General features: G+C 37.0%; 1 protein-coding gene across 1 annotated transcript in view; it reads right to left on the bottom strand.

The window, feature by feature from the left end:
- Positions 1-210: 210 nt before the first annotated feature.
- Positions 211-18,530, bottom strand: part of LOC136006431 (uncharacterized) — a 59,685-nt gene continuing 41,365 nt past the window's right edge. The window contains exons 15-20 of the mRNA XM_065664448.1: positions 17,881-17,932; positions 14,425-14,536; positions 10,811-10,894; positions 9,107-9,230; positions 3,223-3,313; positions 211-2,100 (exon numbers count right to left, since the gene is read on the bottom strand). Coding sequence (XP_065520520.1) covers positions 2,026-2,100; positions 3,223-3,313; positions 9,107-9,230; positions 10,811-10,894; positions 14,425-14,536; positions 17,881-17,932 — 538 coding nt within the window. The 3' untranslated portion in view covers positions 211-2,025. The remainder of the gene's footprint in view (positions 2,101-3,222; positions 3,314-9,106; positions 9,231-10,810; positions 10,895-14,424; positions 14,537-17,880; positions 17,933-18,530) is intronic.

Raw genomic sequence — 18,530 nt, 5'->3', positions numbered from 1 at the left:
CCAGAAAATAGTATCACTTACTTTTTCAGGTTTTGTATTTAACAAAGACCAGGGACAGAACAGATAAAACCTGAAGGGAGAAGGGACCTAGGCAAGACAATGCATGAAACTGCAGGCAAATGAAACAACCCCAAAACAAAGAGCCTTTGAATTAAGTATCACTCTCTTCTTCCAGCAGAAGAAACAACATAAATGACTGCAACAAATCTCTTCTTTATAAATGTTCACTTTTATTCAGAAATGATTACATACACATTTACAGAGTCACTTTAGCAGCATATTGAGTGAACTGCAAGTACTTACTGTAGCCTTTTTATCCTTATAGGATATCCTTGCTACTGGAATCTATCACTTTTTCATTTCCTCTCAATACCTTTGTCTGTTTTGTTAAACTGTTTTGTTAGGCTTCCACACTATTAACAAGAGTTTTCTAACAAACAAGGACTGTAAACATAAAACCAGCATGCTGTTTTCCCCTTGAAGTTATTAAGCTGGATATTTTTCTGCAATGAAATGACTCATTTTTACAACTAGAGAGAATCATGCTGTATACACACATCATACTTATGACTCGCTAAGAGAATAGTATGTTTAGTTGGATAAAGCATTAAGTTATGATGATATCTTCAACGCAAATGAACAAAACCACAGAAAAGGTGGGAATAATTCATTGTATAGTCCTCACTAGCAATCAGAAGCCTAGGAAATTGGTATTAGGGGTAGCACAGACAGAGCTTTAGGAACAACAGCTATTCTGGTGACAATTTAAAATATTTTTCATAATTTTATCTCATTTGTCAGCACTAACAATTAATAGTCTCCCAAAAATAAAGGAAAATATTGATTTCTGAATAAGTAACGCCTGAACATGTGGAGTAATATTTCTGTGGCTTCTGCAGAGGAAAGACACACCGTTGTCGAGCCAGAACTTCCACCCTGATACTGTCCCAGAAGTATGATACGAACTTTTAAGTCTCTGCTTAATCAGGTGAAGTCATTTAGGAGTACCTTAATTTGAACATGCTAGTCATATTGTGTAGGAAGGGAGATGGGGAGGTCATAACTGGGAGTCAAAACAGAGATGGAGCATGCTACATTCAGCACGTTATTCCTTCACAGCAGGAGACAGACCTTTCTGTGCGAAAGGCAATGCAAATGACAGCCAAATGAACTTAATCCAGGCAGGACTCTGCTGCACAAAATGAGGATTTAACAGCCCTGAAACAAAACGAGGTATGCCCCTGCCACCCAACCCCCTTCCTCCCTGCCAGGATGGCACCATCACAAGAGAGCACGAGCAGGCAGACTGTCCTTTCCTCAGCTTCAGATTTAATCCCACACTAAGATCTGCAATTTCTTAATAGTCAGTGCTTTCAATCGACAGATTAACTAGTAAGAGATGTTGTAAAATATAATAATGAAGCCTGTCAGTAGCTGGACAAAGTGCTGGAAGTTTGGTGGATCACCATCAAAGGTCAGCATTTACTACCAGTCACTATATAACAACAGCAATTATAACTTTCCTTTATTGCCCCACAGGGAAAGCTGCTCCCCAGTACCAGATCGTGCTGACTCTGCAGCAATGCACAGCAGGTTATCCAGCCCCACTTTATACACAGGACAGCTGATAGGATTGCAACCAGATCAGTCCATCTAATTTTCAAATAAAGACTGACAGAAGGAAAAGAGAAATGGACTGAACAGGAGGCAATTTCCATCCTCGAACAAAGTTTATCTTATTATTAAATGTTATGTTGCAATTTGATTAATTCTATTTTACAGAAAATAAATTAATTCTTCATCCAATGTATTATCTGGACGGGAAATGTTATCAGTCACAGACAAAGCTATTAGTCTCGTATTACTCAAAACATTTGCTAATCTGTGCCATATAGCTAAGCCTCTGAGAGATAACTGTCACTAATTTCTACACTTTAAGAAAAAAGAATATCTCAAGAAGCCAGTTCTTGTTTCTAACATGTTTTGTTACCACTCAGTGTTAAAAGCATATGTATTAAACACCTGTTACTCTATCAGTGATTTTAAATCAGGAACATTTTTAATCTGGAAATCCAACAGCATCTGTCCAAGTGCTTTGCCCTGTAAGAAAAAGTACAAAGCCAACATTTGATTTTACTATCTTAAATATACCACCTCTGTAAATTAAGTTCCTAAAAATGGTTGAATAAGGTATTTTTCCTATAGTCAGGGTGAGAATTCAGTATGTTTTGTAGGTTTTATGAATCCTTATCTCTAAATATACTTTTACATAAGTTTTGGGTGAGGTTTTTCAAGCCTTGGATTGTAGGTTATCCAAATTTCTATTTGTATTTTCCATTTATTTGTCTTTCTCACTTGTGAATCAGTATAGTTAAGTAAGAACTATACAGCTGAATTTTCAAGCATCTAAACCTGAACAGACTGAATAGTTTCTTCAACTTATTTGGTACCTAGTACTAAAATCAATTTATTTGGGGTTCAGTTCTGCTATCTGATTCATACATAGCATCACCTTATTTTGTGAACAGTCGTCTTGACTATGCTGAACTTACTTGTGGACATAAGCATTTCTCAGCCTATGGTGGCAGAATTGTGCTTTGCTGTAGCCACAGGATTGCCTCATTAAGAGCTCTCATCTTCAGGTTTAGATGTTTCAAATATTTAATACTGAAATTGTACACTTGCAAAAATATAGTTTTGCATTCACATATTATCATCAACAAAAGAGATCACCTATTCATCTATTTTTATCTTTCACATTTATATTAATTATCAGTGGTTTAACTATAGAGTCATAGGCTAAGCTTGAGGAGCTCTTGTACAGTTAATGGTTCCTGTATATACTTGGAAACATTTAATCAGAATTGTCTAGTAATTCTGCATTCTCCTGAACAAGGCAGCCTTTTCTGAGAAACTAATTTTGCTGGTGCATCTAAGCACCAGCAGCACGCCATAAAAAGCTTAACTGATTCAAAGACTCTCTGCATTGTTCCTTGTACACATCCTTTTCACCAAATACTCTAAATAACTTTCTACTTCCCTAATTCTTTTAAGGTTTGAAAACAACATAGGCAGATAATGTATATAAACCGGAAATTAAAAGGAACTAAAGAGTCAAAGCCAAAAGCTTAATAGTTCCAGCCCAAAAGTTGGTTATAAAGAGACTGTTTAATACACAGATATTAAAGATAATGACATTAAAATCAATGCTTTGATACATGCCTGTGGGTCACTTCTTAGGGATGCTATGCCACCACCACCAAGGGAATTCTTCAGAACAAAATTTAATCCATGGATTCCTGGCAACTCGTATCTATAAAACAAAATCTACACATAGTTTCTCAGGAGATTTTGTAAGAAACACTTGCACAGATCACCAAGCAGAAGACAGCATACAAAAATTTCATGCTACTGATGGCACCCCACTACTGAGTCAAGCCTAAAAATTAAACAAAAATGAACCCATGGTCTTCCCTGCCTTCTTGTTCCTTCCCCTTACTCCAAATCAACAGTCCATAATAGTTTTACAGTAGTACCATAAAGTAATCATTCTCTTATTCAAGTTCAGAACTCCTTCATTTGCCACGAGGTCACTTTCTACTCCTCCACCCCGCCCACCCCCCCCCCGCCAAGAGTTGAAGCCCATATCCCCCCCCCCCCCCAAGAATTGAAGCCCATATAGAAAGCTCCATAGACAACAGGTTCAAGATCCAATATGAACTCACAGAACATAGTGGCCAGAGGGAAGCATTTTTAATATTTTCTAGTTCTGTACTGAAAAGTACAATTACTTAATTCCTGGAACTCACTTTTGCTAACAAAGGTAATGCGTCCTTTTTATTACTGAGAAATAACTATGAGTCACCAGATCGAACCCTTAACTACAGATAATAGCAAATGAAAAGTACAGGGACACTTCAGCGCCTTCTTGCAACCATGTACTTTGTTCAGATAAAATTTTATTTCAGCGTTACAGACCTATTTTTCTGTTCCATTGCCACTCTAAGCATTTTTCCATCCTTGCTTTTGACTGGTGCATTTCCAATTTGGAAACTTTCACAGAAGTTGGAAAAATGGCTCTGCGGTTTCCTAACAAAGTTGTTTCAAATTCTATAAATAGATCTACAGCATATTTCCATTTGCACAGATTTTCAGTGTTTTGTCATCTTCCTTGTACTATTGTTTTTCTTTGGTTTTGCTTTCCTCCAATATTTTCTTTGTCTAAGGACTTGATAGCTTTCCTTTTTTTCCATAGGAAAAGGATTTAATCAGAATGTGACATGAAGAACAGCTGAGAAAGATTATATCCAGTTCTCGCTCTGTCTCCAGATGTGTGACTGCTGCAATTTGAATCCCACTTGCTCCACCACCACCTATTTTTCTTTAGTCATCTATCTGATCTGCATCAGTTTAAGATGGATCCCTCCAAACCTGCTCTCTGAAATAGCTGGGATTCTTGCAGTGCTCTTGTACTGCTAATTTTGTCATTCTGAGGTTAACCTTTTTCAGCTCCTTTTTAGCACTGTAAAACTTATGGCTTTCCGATATTCTCCGCCCTTGTATCTTGGGCATATGACCCAAACCTCTCATGGAAGGAGATGATTCCGCCAAACACTTCAGTTCTCACTATGCTCTTGCAAACAGTAGTTGTGGAATGTCTGCACCTGTCTGCTAGGCAAGACACTGTTTTCACTGTTCCTTGTACTCTTTCATTATGTCCTGGTTTTAACTGGGATGGAGTTAATTTTCTTCCATGTAGCTGGTGCAGTGCTGTGTTTCAGTCCAACGCTGATAACATACCCATGTTTTAGTTGTTGCTAAGTAATGCTTGCTCTGATCAAGGACTTTTCAGTCTCTCATGCTCTGCCACTGAGGAGGGGCACAAAAAGTCAGGAGGAAGCAGAGACAGGACACCTGACCCAAACTAGCCAAAGTGGTATTCCATACCACAGCACGTCATGCCCAGTACGTAAACTGGGGCTGGGGGGAGCTACCCAAAAGGGACCAATTACTGCTCGGGTTGGGCTGGGTATCAGTCAGTGGGTGGTGAGCAAATGTGCATCACTTATCACGATAGTCCTTTTTGGTGCCCAGTGTAGGGCACAAAGGGCTGAGATAACGACAGATCTGACCAGAGTGTGTCAAAACATTATAAACATTCACTGTATTGGTTTAATAGTCACTGGTCACAGTGCTAATTTACTTGCTCTCAAGAGCTGTTGCAGTTGGTCTCAGAGTTGCATTACGTAATACCTTACTTGCAGCATGCATTCCCTGCGGTGATATTTTTTATCCTTGGGGCCTGGCCTAAAATTATCATTCTGCTGTACTTTGTAACACTGGGTTTATAATATGATAGAATTGCTGGCCGTGAAACTAATCCGGTATGTGTAGTCAGCATTGCTGTCACCTCTGTATTTCAGGAGTCACCTATTGGGAGCTCCTAATAGTTACACCTTATGCCTTTTCTTCTAAGAGATCCAGCCTGTAGGGAAGACATCTTCCTACATCTTCCTTCTTTCTGACATCTTTGTTCTCTTCCAGGCTAATTACAGTGTTTGAGAATTTTACCATGTTTGTTTGCTATAGTGTTTTGAGAATTTTAAGGGTTTTGAACACCAATATTCCAACTCTGGTGACAAGCACTGCAGCCACTCCAACCCCCAACATTACCACACTCTAGTATTATAATTGTTAGTTATTATTAAGAGGAAAACTGGTGTTAGCATTTGGCTGATCTTCCTTCAAAACTAGTTGACAGGAAACACTATCAATCATACTGGCAAATCCAGTCAGAAGGCAGGAAAGTTTGATTAATCTAACAGTGCTCTACTAGACAACAGGAGTACAAGGAATAAAGCAATTTCCGCAATAAGTCATCTACATAATTTGCTAAATGTAATAGCATAATCAACTACATAGCAGGATCGGAGAACCCCACAAAATTTTCAACCAAGAAACTCAATACAAATTACCAATAACCATACACTATGAAAACTAGAGGTCTATATTGTATTACTATACTATACTGTAAATTTTACTCTGAAAAGCTAGTGAAGACTTCCAGGCAGCAAGCAGTCTCACAATTGGCAGATCTCTCCACAAGAACTAGACTTATGGAATATGTATTACAGAAATTAATACCTCAGCTCTCAAAAGAAGCTTCATGAAAATCAATCATTTAAACAAATCATGAGAGAAACTGAAGAGTGTACAACAGCAGAAGCACATGAAAGAGTGGAAAAAGTTCGCTTTCTGCAGTCATTCTGGCAAAGGGAGTATGTAACACAAGCAACAGATCTTCATTTTGAACGTCAGAATGGCACATTCACTTCAAGTACTTGGAGGAAATATTTACAGTAAGATACTCTAGCTAAGAACTAGGATTACAAAATCATATACAAAGATCAGCATTTTCAATATTTTAAGTCCTGGTTGAAGAATCTGAGCATCCAAAATATTTCTGCACAATAAATACACTCCCACAATAAAAAAAAGAAAAACCACTATAACCATCTTAACAGTCTTAAGCAGCAACAATACATTAACCAAAATGTGGACATGCATTTACCCAGCATAATTTAACAATTTAATTAACTGAGATCTAAAGGAAGAAAATACTATCTAGTTGTACAATTCAATCAAACATTTTAAGAGCTCCTTTTAAAAAGCACAGAAAACAAATAAATCCTTCAAAGAATACCAAGTCTGTGACAGGAACCAGTAAAACAAGGAAAATTCACTGTTCTAGCTGAACTCTTAGGCTTATGCACAATGGGGTGCCTACTTAACTACTTCCTTTAACGTGCTGTCCGTACATATTCAAAGAAGTCAGGTTTCCCTGTGAACTTCCTGTTAAAATGCATAGAAATACTAATGTCAATTAAAACAAAGAAAAGATAGAATTCCTTCCATCAGAGGAAAGCGGGAACCGAGTCTGTAGGCTTAAAGAGGTGCTTCCATATGAGATATACTATAGAAAGGGATTTTTACTCCCCAATAATAAATACACATCCAAAAAAAAAAAGGGGGGGGGGGGATCTTGAAGCATCAGTATCCTCATTTCTTGTTCTTCAGCTCTTAGTAAAAATATCCCATAAGAAGAAATTATCTGTCATTTTTATTTCTGAGCAATGCGATGCTCAAAACATAAAGATGATAACTGTATTTCAGAAGATGAAACCAGCAAATTCTCAGAGGACATTTTTACTATCCTTCTTAAATGACTAACCTAATATCACTAAATTAGAAGTTTCTTATTCCGTATTTTAAAATTATCAGATCTTTTACAAATGCACTCTACACAGGATAGGGAGCAATCACATCGGTTTGGGGTTTTAGGGTATGGGGGTGAGTGGGTTGAAAGACCACCTTTTGTTACTATGTTACCTGAAAATCTGGAAGTTTAGGAGCTTTCACTGTTCCCTATCAAAATAATCCCACCTTTTATCTGTTCGGTACACCTATTTAACAGTTTGAATGAGAAACAACGAAAGGCAACTGGTTCTGTAGTGAGGCAGAGCTATGGCTGGTATGGTTTTAGTAGCAAAACTAATATCTATTTCTTCACCACTCAATTTAAATAAAAGAAATGAAGGAAAATGAAAGACTAAGATAACTCTTTTTATGACAGTTAAAGCTAAATATAAAAAAGTAATTTAAAAAGAAAGTATACAATCTGAAGCACATGAGCATAATCCTTATAATCCTAAATATTTCCACAAAAGGATTTACTCTTTTTCCCTAGTAGTTTTTCAATTCACTCACAGAGCTCCATTATCACATCATTAAAGGAAGCCAAACCCAGGAACAGATAATCTAATTAATCAAAATAAATTGGCTTCATCCAGACACAGCAAACTTAAACTTTTATTTATGAACATAAACAGCATTAAGGAACAACAATGAATCAATTTCTAGAAGTATCATTAAGAGGCTTGACATTTTTGATCTCTTCCCTTCTCTGCTGTTTCAGAGAAAATTCAATTACATTTCTCAGTATCACAATTTATCAGACACGTAGATTTGTTAGCACTTACAAAACAGTGGGTGAGATCTGCACTGAGCCGCTTATGAAGACAAAGAACAGCACTTACAACTCAAAGATCAGGGGTTAAAACAACTCAAAGCTCTCTCTGAGCTCCGAGGTGCACCCTTGCGACTCAAGCTCTTTGAATAAGCAAAAGAACATTTAACAGTTTATTCATTATCAATGGAAATATGATTTTGGCACAATCTCCACATTTGCAGAATAATTGACTTTGTTATCAAAACATATTTTACAAGACTAAATGGTTTGTTGCAATATTAAGCTTTTGGGTATTTTTGAAGAGGAAAATATTAAAAAAAATCTATTGACTGTTTTATTGGACATCCTTAGGAGAATGAGCCCTATTATCCTACAACATCCTACAATAGCAGTGTATGTCTCATTTGTTCAGGAAGGACCCTGAGCATCAGGTGAAGGTATCAGGAAGCCAAAAATGTTACATATGCTGTCTACCGGCAGACAATATTGTTTTGTAGGTGAATACAAGGTACAAATGGCCTGTTTAAAACATGAAAGAGAATACACTGCAAACAGGGAAATTAGCTCTGTGTTTGGGTTTTTTTTCCTTAAATTCTGGGTTGGTAGTATGGCAAAAAAATGGGTCAGAGTGTGGTACTCAAAGGAATACTTTCTCTCAAGTAAGTGAACTTCACAGGGTGAGGCATGTGTCTGATGGCTGTGGTAGCATTTTGGGGATTTCAAACTGCCAGTTCTGCAGTGGCTGAGTCTTGGGAAGCTTCAGTTACTAAGGCTCCTGCAGTCTCAAAATGGTTAAGGAACAATGGAAAGTTAAATTTCTCAAGAGGACATTAAGTTATTTTTATCTGGTAGAGACATTCTGTACTGGAACAGAACAAAGAAATAGCCCCAACACTAGTACGTTAATTCTGGGGATTTAAATACCTTCACTAAACTGCCTTTGTCCAGTTTCAGGAGAGGCCCAAGCTCATGTTCCTTTTTTAATGACTATAGTTTAAGTTACTATTTGAAAAGGCAAAGAAAAAATACTGAAGACAGTACCTGCGTTTGCACTATTTATGCTAACAAGCTACTCACCTTGTTACTAGCTCTTCTTCAGGTTTTTCTTGCTCTAAAAGGTGTTGGAAATAGCTCTCCAGGGCTTGAGCAGTTAAAGTTTTCTTTAGGTATGGATAGTAGAGGGGATGCCGTGCTATCACACCTGTTGGGTATAACTGGTGTTAGTTAGAATAAGGGTTGTTAAAACCAATTCATATTCATGCTTTCAAAACTGATCTGTGATCCTCCTTTTAACTGAAATTGTACATACAGATCCTCTTTAATGAGCTCTTGAATAAAACACAACAGTATGACAGTTTTCCCTCTATCCGTAGAGGTAGTGTGGGGCATGACATGAAAGAGTGCTCCCACACTGTGAGTGCTGGACTTTTTCTGGCTGCAGTTCCTGCCACTGAAAAGACACCTGAAGAACAACAATGACATCACAACAAACAACTCACAGGCAGTTCTCTTCCACTAAATGGTCTGCAAGACTTAGACAAGTAATTGCAATCAACCATAACAAGGCACCATCAGTGACTGAAGGTTTGGTCCTTGCCCCTCTCCTAAGCATGAAATCCTGACGTAAGTGGGAGAAGTTACATTTTTATTGCTGTAAATACGCTTTCATAAACTTCGGGTTAACTTTATGCTGAAGCTGAGGCTTCACAGCAGGATCAGGAAAGTAGACTGGTGTCACAAGAATCTTTTTCTCTGTGGACTTTGAAGCCAAATTAATCTTCAAGGTCAAGTTTGTTGTTGTTATTGTTGTTCCTTAATAAAGCAGTGGTGTCTTTATATCTGAGGAAGTCTATTAGCTATGCATCATTTACAATCTGGCAATGCTATATTGCAACAGTGGTCAACCATGAGTAAAGAAAAAAGAAAAAAGGAAATAATAATTAATAAGAATAATTAATAAGAATAAACGAAACAATAATAAACAATAATAATCCCCTCATTCTACCCAAAAAACAGTTTCACAAACAAGGAAAAGAAAACTATATCCCAAATATAAATGAATAAAATTCATCATTTTTAGCATGACAGCGAATCAAACCCCAAACGCACCTTTAATTCATACTGAGCTTTGAACACCACACGCTCTCATCTTCCAACAAGTAAGAGAGCCAATTGTTGCACACAGAAGTAAGGAATAGAAGGAACTATTAAACAATGCCAGAAGCAGCACATCAAGGTAGAGATGCACACTTAAATAAACCAGTTGGATTAACAGTATAATAAAACCACTGTCTTACATGCAAGAACAACACTGGTATTTCTGAACACTGTTGGTATTTTAGCCATATATATGTCACAAAATTCATGTATGGAAATACTACAAGTGATCAAACAACCAAGAGACTACATTAAACAACATATCCATAAAGGAGTAGCAACTGACATGTAAAGGAAGCCTTAAAAAGGCATTTTTTTTAACTTAATTTCTTAACTTTGAAGCCCTAAACAAAGATTTTTCTTTGCCTGTATTTTTTTCATGACATCCAAGTATTTTTTCTTAGCACCTCAGATTTCAACAGCCGTTGAACACAAAACTACCGATATTTCATTACAAAAATCCTTGTTTTATATATATTTGCTGTTTCAGCACAGAGACAATTAAAAACACCCCACAAAAATCAATTGATGCGAGAGGTTTACAAAAGAATAAGAACAGCACTTGATACTAAAACTTATGTGAAAATCTGACATCAGTTCAGAAAGCAAGGAAAAGAAAAATACCTATGTTTGCAGAGCTGCCTTTGTCTCCACTTCTAGTATAGGCAAGATCTTCTAAGCGGTAAGTATGTGGACCACTTGGTAGATCTGTACAACATAAAAATGAATACATTTAACGACAGCTGCAAATAATAGTGCATTTTGAAGTAGTAACTGTCATTTTAAGTGTATACTTTCTGCATTGTTTGTAGTATTCCTGAAAACATTTCTCTAAAGCTTTCTTCCCACAGGAACATCTAGAGAACAAGAGGTGAGGCTGAAGGCTAAAACCACAAAATTGATCCCTCTTGCTCCATCTCCCAAATCCCCATTATCTTTTTACAGCCAAATGCTGTGCCAGGCATCATCTCTTCCACCACCTTTGAATATGAAAATTCATCTTGATCTTAGCAATGTGGTATCTCGGACGGAGGTATAGCAGCTTCCTGTCATTTCTTGACTAGGTTACAACTTCTGTCCCCTTAAATCTCTCTGCTTCCAGTGCAGGTGGAAAACAGATGTAGTGGCTACAATCCTGGTAAACGTGTAAGGTCTGTTTATTCTGACAGCGTCTGTAGAGAACAGTCACAATTTAAAATTCCTTTTCAAGACAACACGTGTATCTGAGTTTCACAGCCACTTATAACAGTTACTAGTGCAGCTGCATAGAAGAAATTCAAGATTTCTTTTTCAAATTACTGATTTTGTAAATATCTTAGTATTATCTAAGAAAAGGTCATAAATGTGCTACAGAAAGCCAACCTTATTTTTTAACTTGTTGATGTTTGAAATTGGAATTTCAAACCTTTAGGAACACAAGGATTGTTGTGTTTCATTGAACAGAATTCATATTAGGTATTTTTATCAATTCACATCAATACATCAAAAAAGCAAACCCACTCCTGCCCAAATTCAGAACAGTTTATAAGTGAAGTTTGATGGTTAAGTTACACAGCACAGACCTCTTGAAATAACTAAGATTAGTAGGCTGTCACCATTTAATTTCTGCTCCCCAAAGCAAGAGATGAAGTGCTCACTTTGCCACTGAGTTTCAGTTGTTTGCTGATAGGTCTCATCTATACTCCTGACTCGCAGCAGACTTCCCACCCCTCAGTTGTCCTCCTCTCTGACCCCTTCCTGTCGTTTTCTGATCCTTCTGCACACAAGTAGCAGCTCTTCCCTCTCTCTGCTCTCAGACACCAGTAGGGGGAACATTAGGAGCAGGGAAGCAACAGCCTTCCTGCTCTGTCACAACTTCAACCAGAAACGTACCATGAAACCTCTCGGAAAATACTAAAGATTGTATTTATTTAATTGGGGAATATTCCTTTTGATTAACAATCTCCATTGAGAGAGGATCTGAAAAAGTCCAGCTAAAGCTCACTGTTAATTTTGGACAAGACTACCACACTTCATACACCACAGAAATCATATTATTTTTAATAAATTAATTCAATACACCCTTAAAGAAGAAATGCAGTCCTTCTTCAAAAGCTGAAGTATGACAATGTTTAAACTGTATAAGCTGTAGAAGTCTTTTCTCCATCATACATTTTACACAAGACAGTCTTTGACAGTCTCTCTTTAAACAAAACCAGTTCAAGGCAGTGTTCTGGTGTTCTCGTTATTACCCTAATAGATTTATCTTTCATGATCTGTTTATCAGGAAATTGTTTTCATTTAATAAACATCTTCAACAAATCTACATAAAGAATTCCCTTCAAAGCTAGGGCAAATGCTAAATTCAAATTCCACCCTTCCAGAACCATGTCGAGCAGCATTTTTGAAATCCATTTTCACATATTTCTCTTATCTATTCAAAGACAACTAACAGTCCCTCACACTTGAGATAACCATGAAACTACTTCCCTCCTTAATAAATGCTGACAGAAAATGTTTTAGCAGAAGCTACTCCTTTTACAGTGTAACCCATTTGTCTATTTCTCATCCATGCTGTCCATGGCCTTAAGCCACAGAAGTAGGTAAGTATTTAGTCACATAACGAAAACATTTCTATTTACAACTAAGGGCAAAAGTTTAGAGATCCTTCTCAGGGGAAAGAACCAGAAGAGCTCTGCTGTCCCTCAAAAGTGCAGTTTGATTGAATGAAGACTGAAGAATTCAGTACTTTAATGCTGATGTCAGGCATCTCAGAAAGTTATCTCCAATGATAAGGCGGCAATGGAAAGCCTAACAGATTTTTGTTTCTCCAATATTTAGCATTGTAGTCACCTTAGCAAAAAAAAAAAACCCCAAAAAAACAAACCACAAACAGAACACCAGGACCTTTGCTAACCCCATTATTAAACAGAACAAACTTGCACAGTTCAGTGGTGCAAATCCCCCACTGCTCCCTACCTGGGAACAACCAGGTATCAGAATGATTCTGATGTGACAACAGATTTGCAATAAACGTAGGAGCTGAAAACACATTTCAGAGTTTAGCTTGTTTCTGTGCTATGCACAAGTCATCACATTGGAGAGATGTTTGAATAGTGGGGAAAATGAACTCATGCATGGCAACCAGGCATCCCCTGTCAGTGACTTTCAAATGGCATCACGCACAGTCATATGTGTATTCCAGTATTTCTCCCTGTGATCCAGAACATTCCCTACTAACTTATAATTAGTTCTTCCACTATTCTATTAACCAATTTTGAGAAATGCTACTCATCTATATCTGGAATCCAGAATAAATCTTACTATACTGGTACCTTCACATCAGTAATTTTTTGAGTATACACAGACTTAAATACCTTAATTACTCTTTCAGCATCAGTATTATTTTTAGAACTATTTCTAACAAGTAATATTTTTCTAGTCACCTTAGATTTTAAAATACTCATCTACAGCTTTAAATTAATTCTCTAATTTCTCTAGTGAGCAGGAGCAAGGTAATGAAGACTCTGCTAGGTCCAAAAGGGAAGTAAAAAGTGTACTATACATTAAGAAATACTGTATATAGTTCTGTCATTAGAAAGAATATAAGAATTTTCCAAGTGTCTAACCTCCAGTAATCTGTAACCTAGTACCTAGCTTGTATGAACAACTCTGAACACTTCCTTTTCACTGCTGACATCCTGACCCACTCCATTCAGCTCAGGTTTGCCCTTCTCAAATTTCTTTTCTTTCTGCAGACAACTGGGTTAGACAAATCTAACAGCAACCCAGGAATTACCATGCTGGATCATTAGCCTTGTGTGTTTTCTTTAAAAGTCACCAGTTCCAGGCTGATCCCATTCTTCTGCATTTTGTGAAGGCTGTTGCATGGAGAAGGGCCAAGTTTTAATTATCTAAATGTTAAGCATTCTGTAAGTCTGTCCTCCATTCTGAACACATCTATTTTGATGTAAGGTAAACCTAACTATTTCCAGGATTAACAAACTAAGATTGCAGTATACTTTGAAACCATGTTTCAATTTAAAGTCAGCATTCCAACCATCTTCAGTTGTGTCTAAGGCTTAGGCTTTTTGAGTAACAACTTAAAAACCTGTTACAGTCTCAAATTCATTTTATACTATGTGATGCTAACCCCTTTTGCTTAAGTATTTTACAGTGGACTTAAAAATATAAAAAGATAAAATATATTTCACAGACAAAACCTAACATGTGATTTTCCAGGACAAAGACAAACATACCTTTCAATTCAGTGCTAATCTCAGGTGGATCAAATGAAACAACCTCATCTGATGTAAAGGTAAGATCCTCCTCAAATGTCTCAACATGCTGCCCATTTAGAAATAGGCTGACCTGGAAAAAAAAAATACCCATTTTCAAACCATCAAATTAGAAATTCAGTGAAACATATAAATAAAATTATATTTCTAATTAAGTACTGCTCTGGCACATTTTCAGTAACAGCTTTACAGATAAGATTCTGTTCTCTTTTAAAAGTCAGAATAACAATAATGATCCATTATAAACATAAAAGGAATCTTCATGTAGGGAAAAAACATTAAAAATCAAAGAAATGCTCTATCTAGTTGGGTATGTTTTAAAAGAAGACAGATTTTTCTTTCTGTCTTCTTCTATATACCGCAGCACTGCATGGTATTTTGTGTCACAACTCTTGACAGCTGGATCCCAAAACCTGAAAGCTTCCAGCTCTTCCATGATATAAACCCCTTTTCTTCTTAATGTCACCATTTGTATTAATGCTGGAATTCTGCTGGACCCTTTATTCATCTTGAAATAACATATTAAAAAAAAAAAAAAGGGTAATACTGGGTATTTGGGGGTTATGTTGAGACAAAAATATGAAGTTAAAGAATGCATGCTGTGAACAGCATGCATGATGAGCTCTTCCTACCCCCTACCCCAAAGATACCTGAAAACATACATAGTCAAGTGTTCTATTTCATTAGCTGATCGAACTATTCACTTAAGATGTAAGCAAAGTTTCTCTGGATAAATCATATTGCACAATCACATAGAGGTATTAACTGCATGCATTTCATCTGTATTGGAGGACTTCCAGTACTAAAGAGTCAGACATACAATCAGGTTACACTGCCACAACAAAACTGTACACCAACTTAGCTGCAGCAGCTATCAGTGCTCAGTTGTCAGCAAATGCAAGACGATGCTACTCAGCCCTCTTTAAGATTGTTCTTAGAGAACAGCTAATAGTGACAAAGGCCTCCAATGGTTACGCAAGAAGATTTAAAATTTATTGATTTATTCCTCCAGAAAAGCTGAATCAGTAGATTTGCCAGAATTCTTTTCCCTAAGGAAAAGTTTTAGGTTACTTTTTAAGCATGAGAAACCACACATGGGAAATAACTATTGTAAAACCACTGGTGATCTGATAAAATTGGGACAATTGCATAAAAGCAGGGAGAACAACAAACAAGATATTGAAACCAATCTGACCCCCAGAATGGTGTTATCAAACACAAAACAAAAGAACCAACTGTGGCAGTATTAACATATCTGCAAATCTCCTTATTAGAGTGCTTTTGGGTTTAGGTCAAATGCTGAACTAGAGCAAGTAGGTGCTTTGCACCTGAACTTCCAATCTAGAAAAGCAGTTAATTCATGCCTTACGTACTCTCTAACCTCTAGCTAGGCCATTGCTGTTAATACATGGCTAAAACTTTGAATTAAGGACTTGAATCACTTACACCCCAATGTTACATAACCTTTAACATTACTGCAGTACAACGGTGATGGTCATGTGACATTCTGTTAACAGTGTACCCATGCACTCATCAGATTAGCTACACAGAGCAGAGATTTTGGTTTTCTGTATGGAAAAGAGTAGATGAGACACTACTTTCCTTCCCTGCCAAACTGGATTACTATTTGAACTCGACAGCATTTTACAAGTCTGGAACACAGTGATAATGTGTCAGGTTACATTTAATTTGATGAACAAAAGAATGACAGGCTAAACTTCCATTAAAATAATAACTGCGTATGAGACTTGGCAAAGACAAGCCATTCATGTAAAGCAAATTACAACAATAACTACTTGAACTTCTTTAATTGACAAGCTGAGGTGTTTCTGCTTAATGCTTTTTCACTATGCACTGTTTATGAACTTAGTTTTAATAACTAAATAGCATCTCCTCAGTAAAATGATTCTTAAATTATTTCCCACTAATGCACAGTACTACTCAAAGGAAAATGCAATGTCTGGACACATTCGTGCCAATCACTGTATGGAAATGAAACAGTCCCTTCCTGAAATGCTCAGAACACTTAAATTGATTTGTGATAATTGTTTTAAGTTTGGTTGGGTTTTTTTGGGGTTTTGGTTGGTTGTGGGTTGTTGTGGGGTTTTTTTTTTTTTTTTGGTGGGTTTGTTTGGGGTCTTTTTTGGTTGTGTTGGGTTTTTTGTTGTTGTTGTTGTTGTTGTTTTTTTGGGTTGTTTTTTTTTTTTAGGTGGGGATTTTTGTTGTTGGTTTTTTTTCTTTAATCAACTGGTTTTTGCTTGTTGCTCCCCTCTCTCCCCCACCTTTTCACTTGCTGCCTGTGCTTCTAAGGCTTCCCGTCACCACCCTAAGCCTGTCACAAAACCTGCAGTCTGACACAGACCAACATTTTGGCCTTTGGCCACTTTCTTGATGGTGAATTAGAGAGAAAGCTCTTACTGAGTGAGAAGCACCATTATCAGGATGCCTTGGCACAAGATGCATGCAACAGCTACAAGACTTAACAAGGGCACTGGAAAAAGAAAGGCATATATGCAGTTTTGTCTGCAGTCTCCAAAGGACAAATTAAGTACCATGGCATTCAGAAAAGCAGAAACCAATATTTATAAATCCAAATATTTTACATTTTCAGTAAAACCAGTTTCCTCATGTTTACCTTGAAGATTTCAATCAGACAGGGGTACATGCACAATGGAAAAGAAGTACATCTCTATCTCAATGTTCCACCTCACACTGTAATTTTTCACCTAGGACTGCCTAGTTATCTGAACCATAATTTCTCAGACTGAAAGGACCTACTGCTATGAAGTGAGTAGGACCACAGGGATAGATCTTATTTACAGGCTCCTCCATCATACTCATCACAGTAGTTGCACAGGCTTTCATAATTTTCCAGGTTTTGCAATATAGGCAAGAGCAGAAATTACTACTCCTACTTCTATAGATAGGAAAAGGTCCAACTCTGTAGTAAAACCTATGTGAATTAGAGGAGATTCACTGACTTTACTTCCCTCCAATAGCAACACATACAAAATGCAGATACCCCAAGAAGTCAGAAGATGTGTCCAGGTTAACAAGATAAATGATCAACTGTAAATACCCTCTTTAAATAGGGCCCTTTAACTCCCAAGAAATGTATAATTTTCATAAGCACTCTTTGCAAATGCAGTAAAATAATCCAAACCTACGATTCCAGGACCATGAAAAGAGATGTTCAGTTTTGATGCAAGATGCTTCACAATTCACAGCAACTAACATGCAAGGTTGCCAAGTTCAACTGCTGTAAAATGCTCTGTGTGAATAACGTTAGTCTCTAGGACAGTATTTAATAAAAGTCACCAGAATACTTTGCAGTTTTAGGAATTGAAGTCACCAAAAAACAAGCCAGTGTCGACAGAATCTTTCAAATTACTTCGAAAGAACAGAGTAGGCTCTTACCTGAACATTGCTTTTGGGATAATAGAAGAAAAATGGCTTCAAGACTGGAGACCTAGACACACAAAACAACTATTGTAAATGCATTTAACCAGAAATTAATGAAAATGTCAGATCGTACACCTGCACACTATTCATACACCAGACACATCCATGTCATTATTAAGAAACAAAGATTTTGTTAAAAACCAAACAAATAAACAAACAAAACACAAGAAAATTTTATGGGATGGAGTAGCTGAAGTACAGAAAATATTTTCTTCACAAAGGATGCACTTCATGACACTGAAGTCTACTGCACATCACTGGCCCCACACTGGCACCTAGGCTAGTTACACAGAGCTACTGGAAATGTATCTGTAATTTCTACCCCAGTCTCCGTATGCAAGACAGACATATTGAAGCATTCGCTTAGGGACAGGAAAGTTTTAGATGCCCTCATGAGTATGGAAAGGTGAGCATATCAATCACCAGCAGATTTTAACCATACCTAGAAAACACTGCATTAAACCAGGATTTTTATTGTTGATTTTTTTATTTTTAATATGCTCAACATTACTCTGTTCACCTTGCTCACACAATGGGTTCATGTTTTATGGGATGGCCCAAGACATTTGGCCTCACATTTCTAGATGAAGTGGGCTGGTACAGCC

This window comes from Lathamus discolor, chromosome 1, assembly GCF_037157495.1.
Source record: "Lathamus discolor isolate bLatDis1 chromosome 1, bLatDis1.hap1, whole genome shotgun sequence".
Classification (NCBI taxonomy): Eukaryota; Metazoa; Chordata; class Aves; order Psittaciformes; family Psittacidae; genus Lathamus; species Lathamus discolor.
This window is presented reverse-complemented; position numbering and strand designations above follow the sequence as displayed.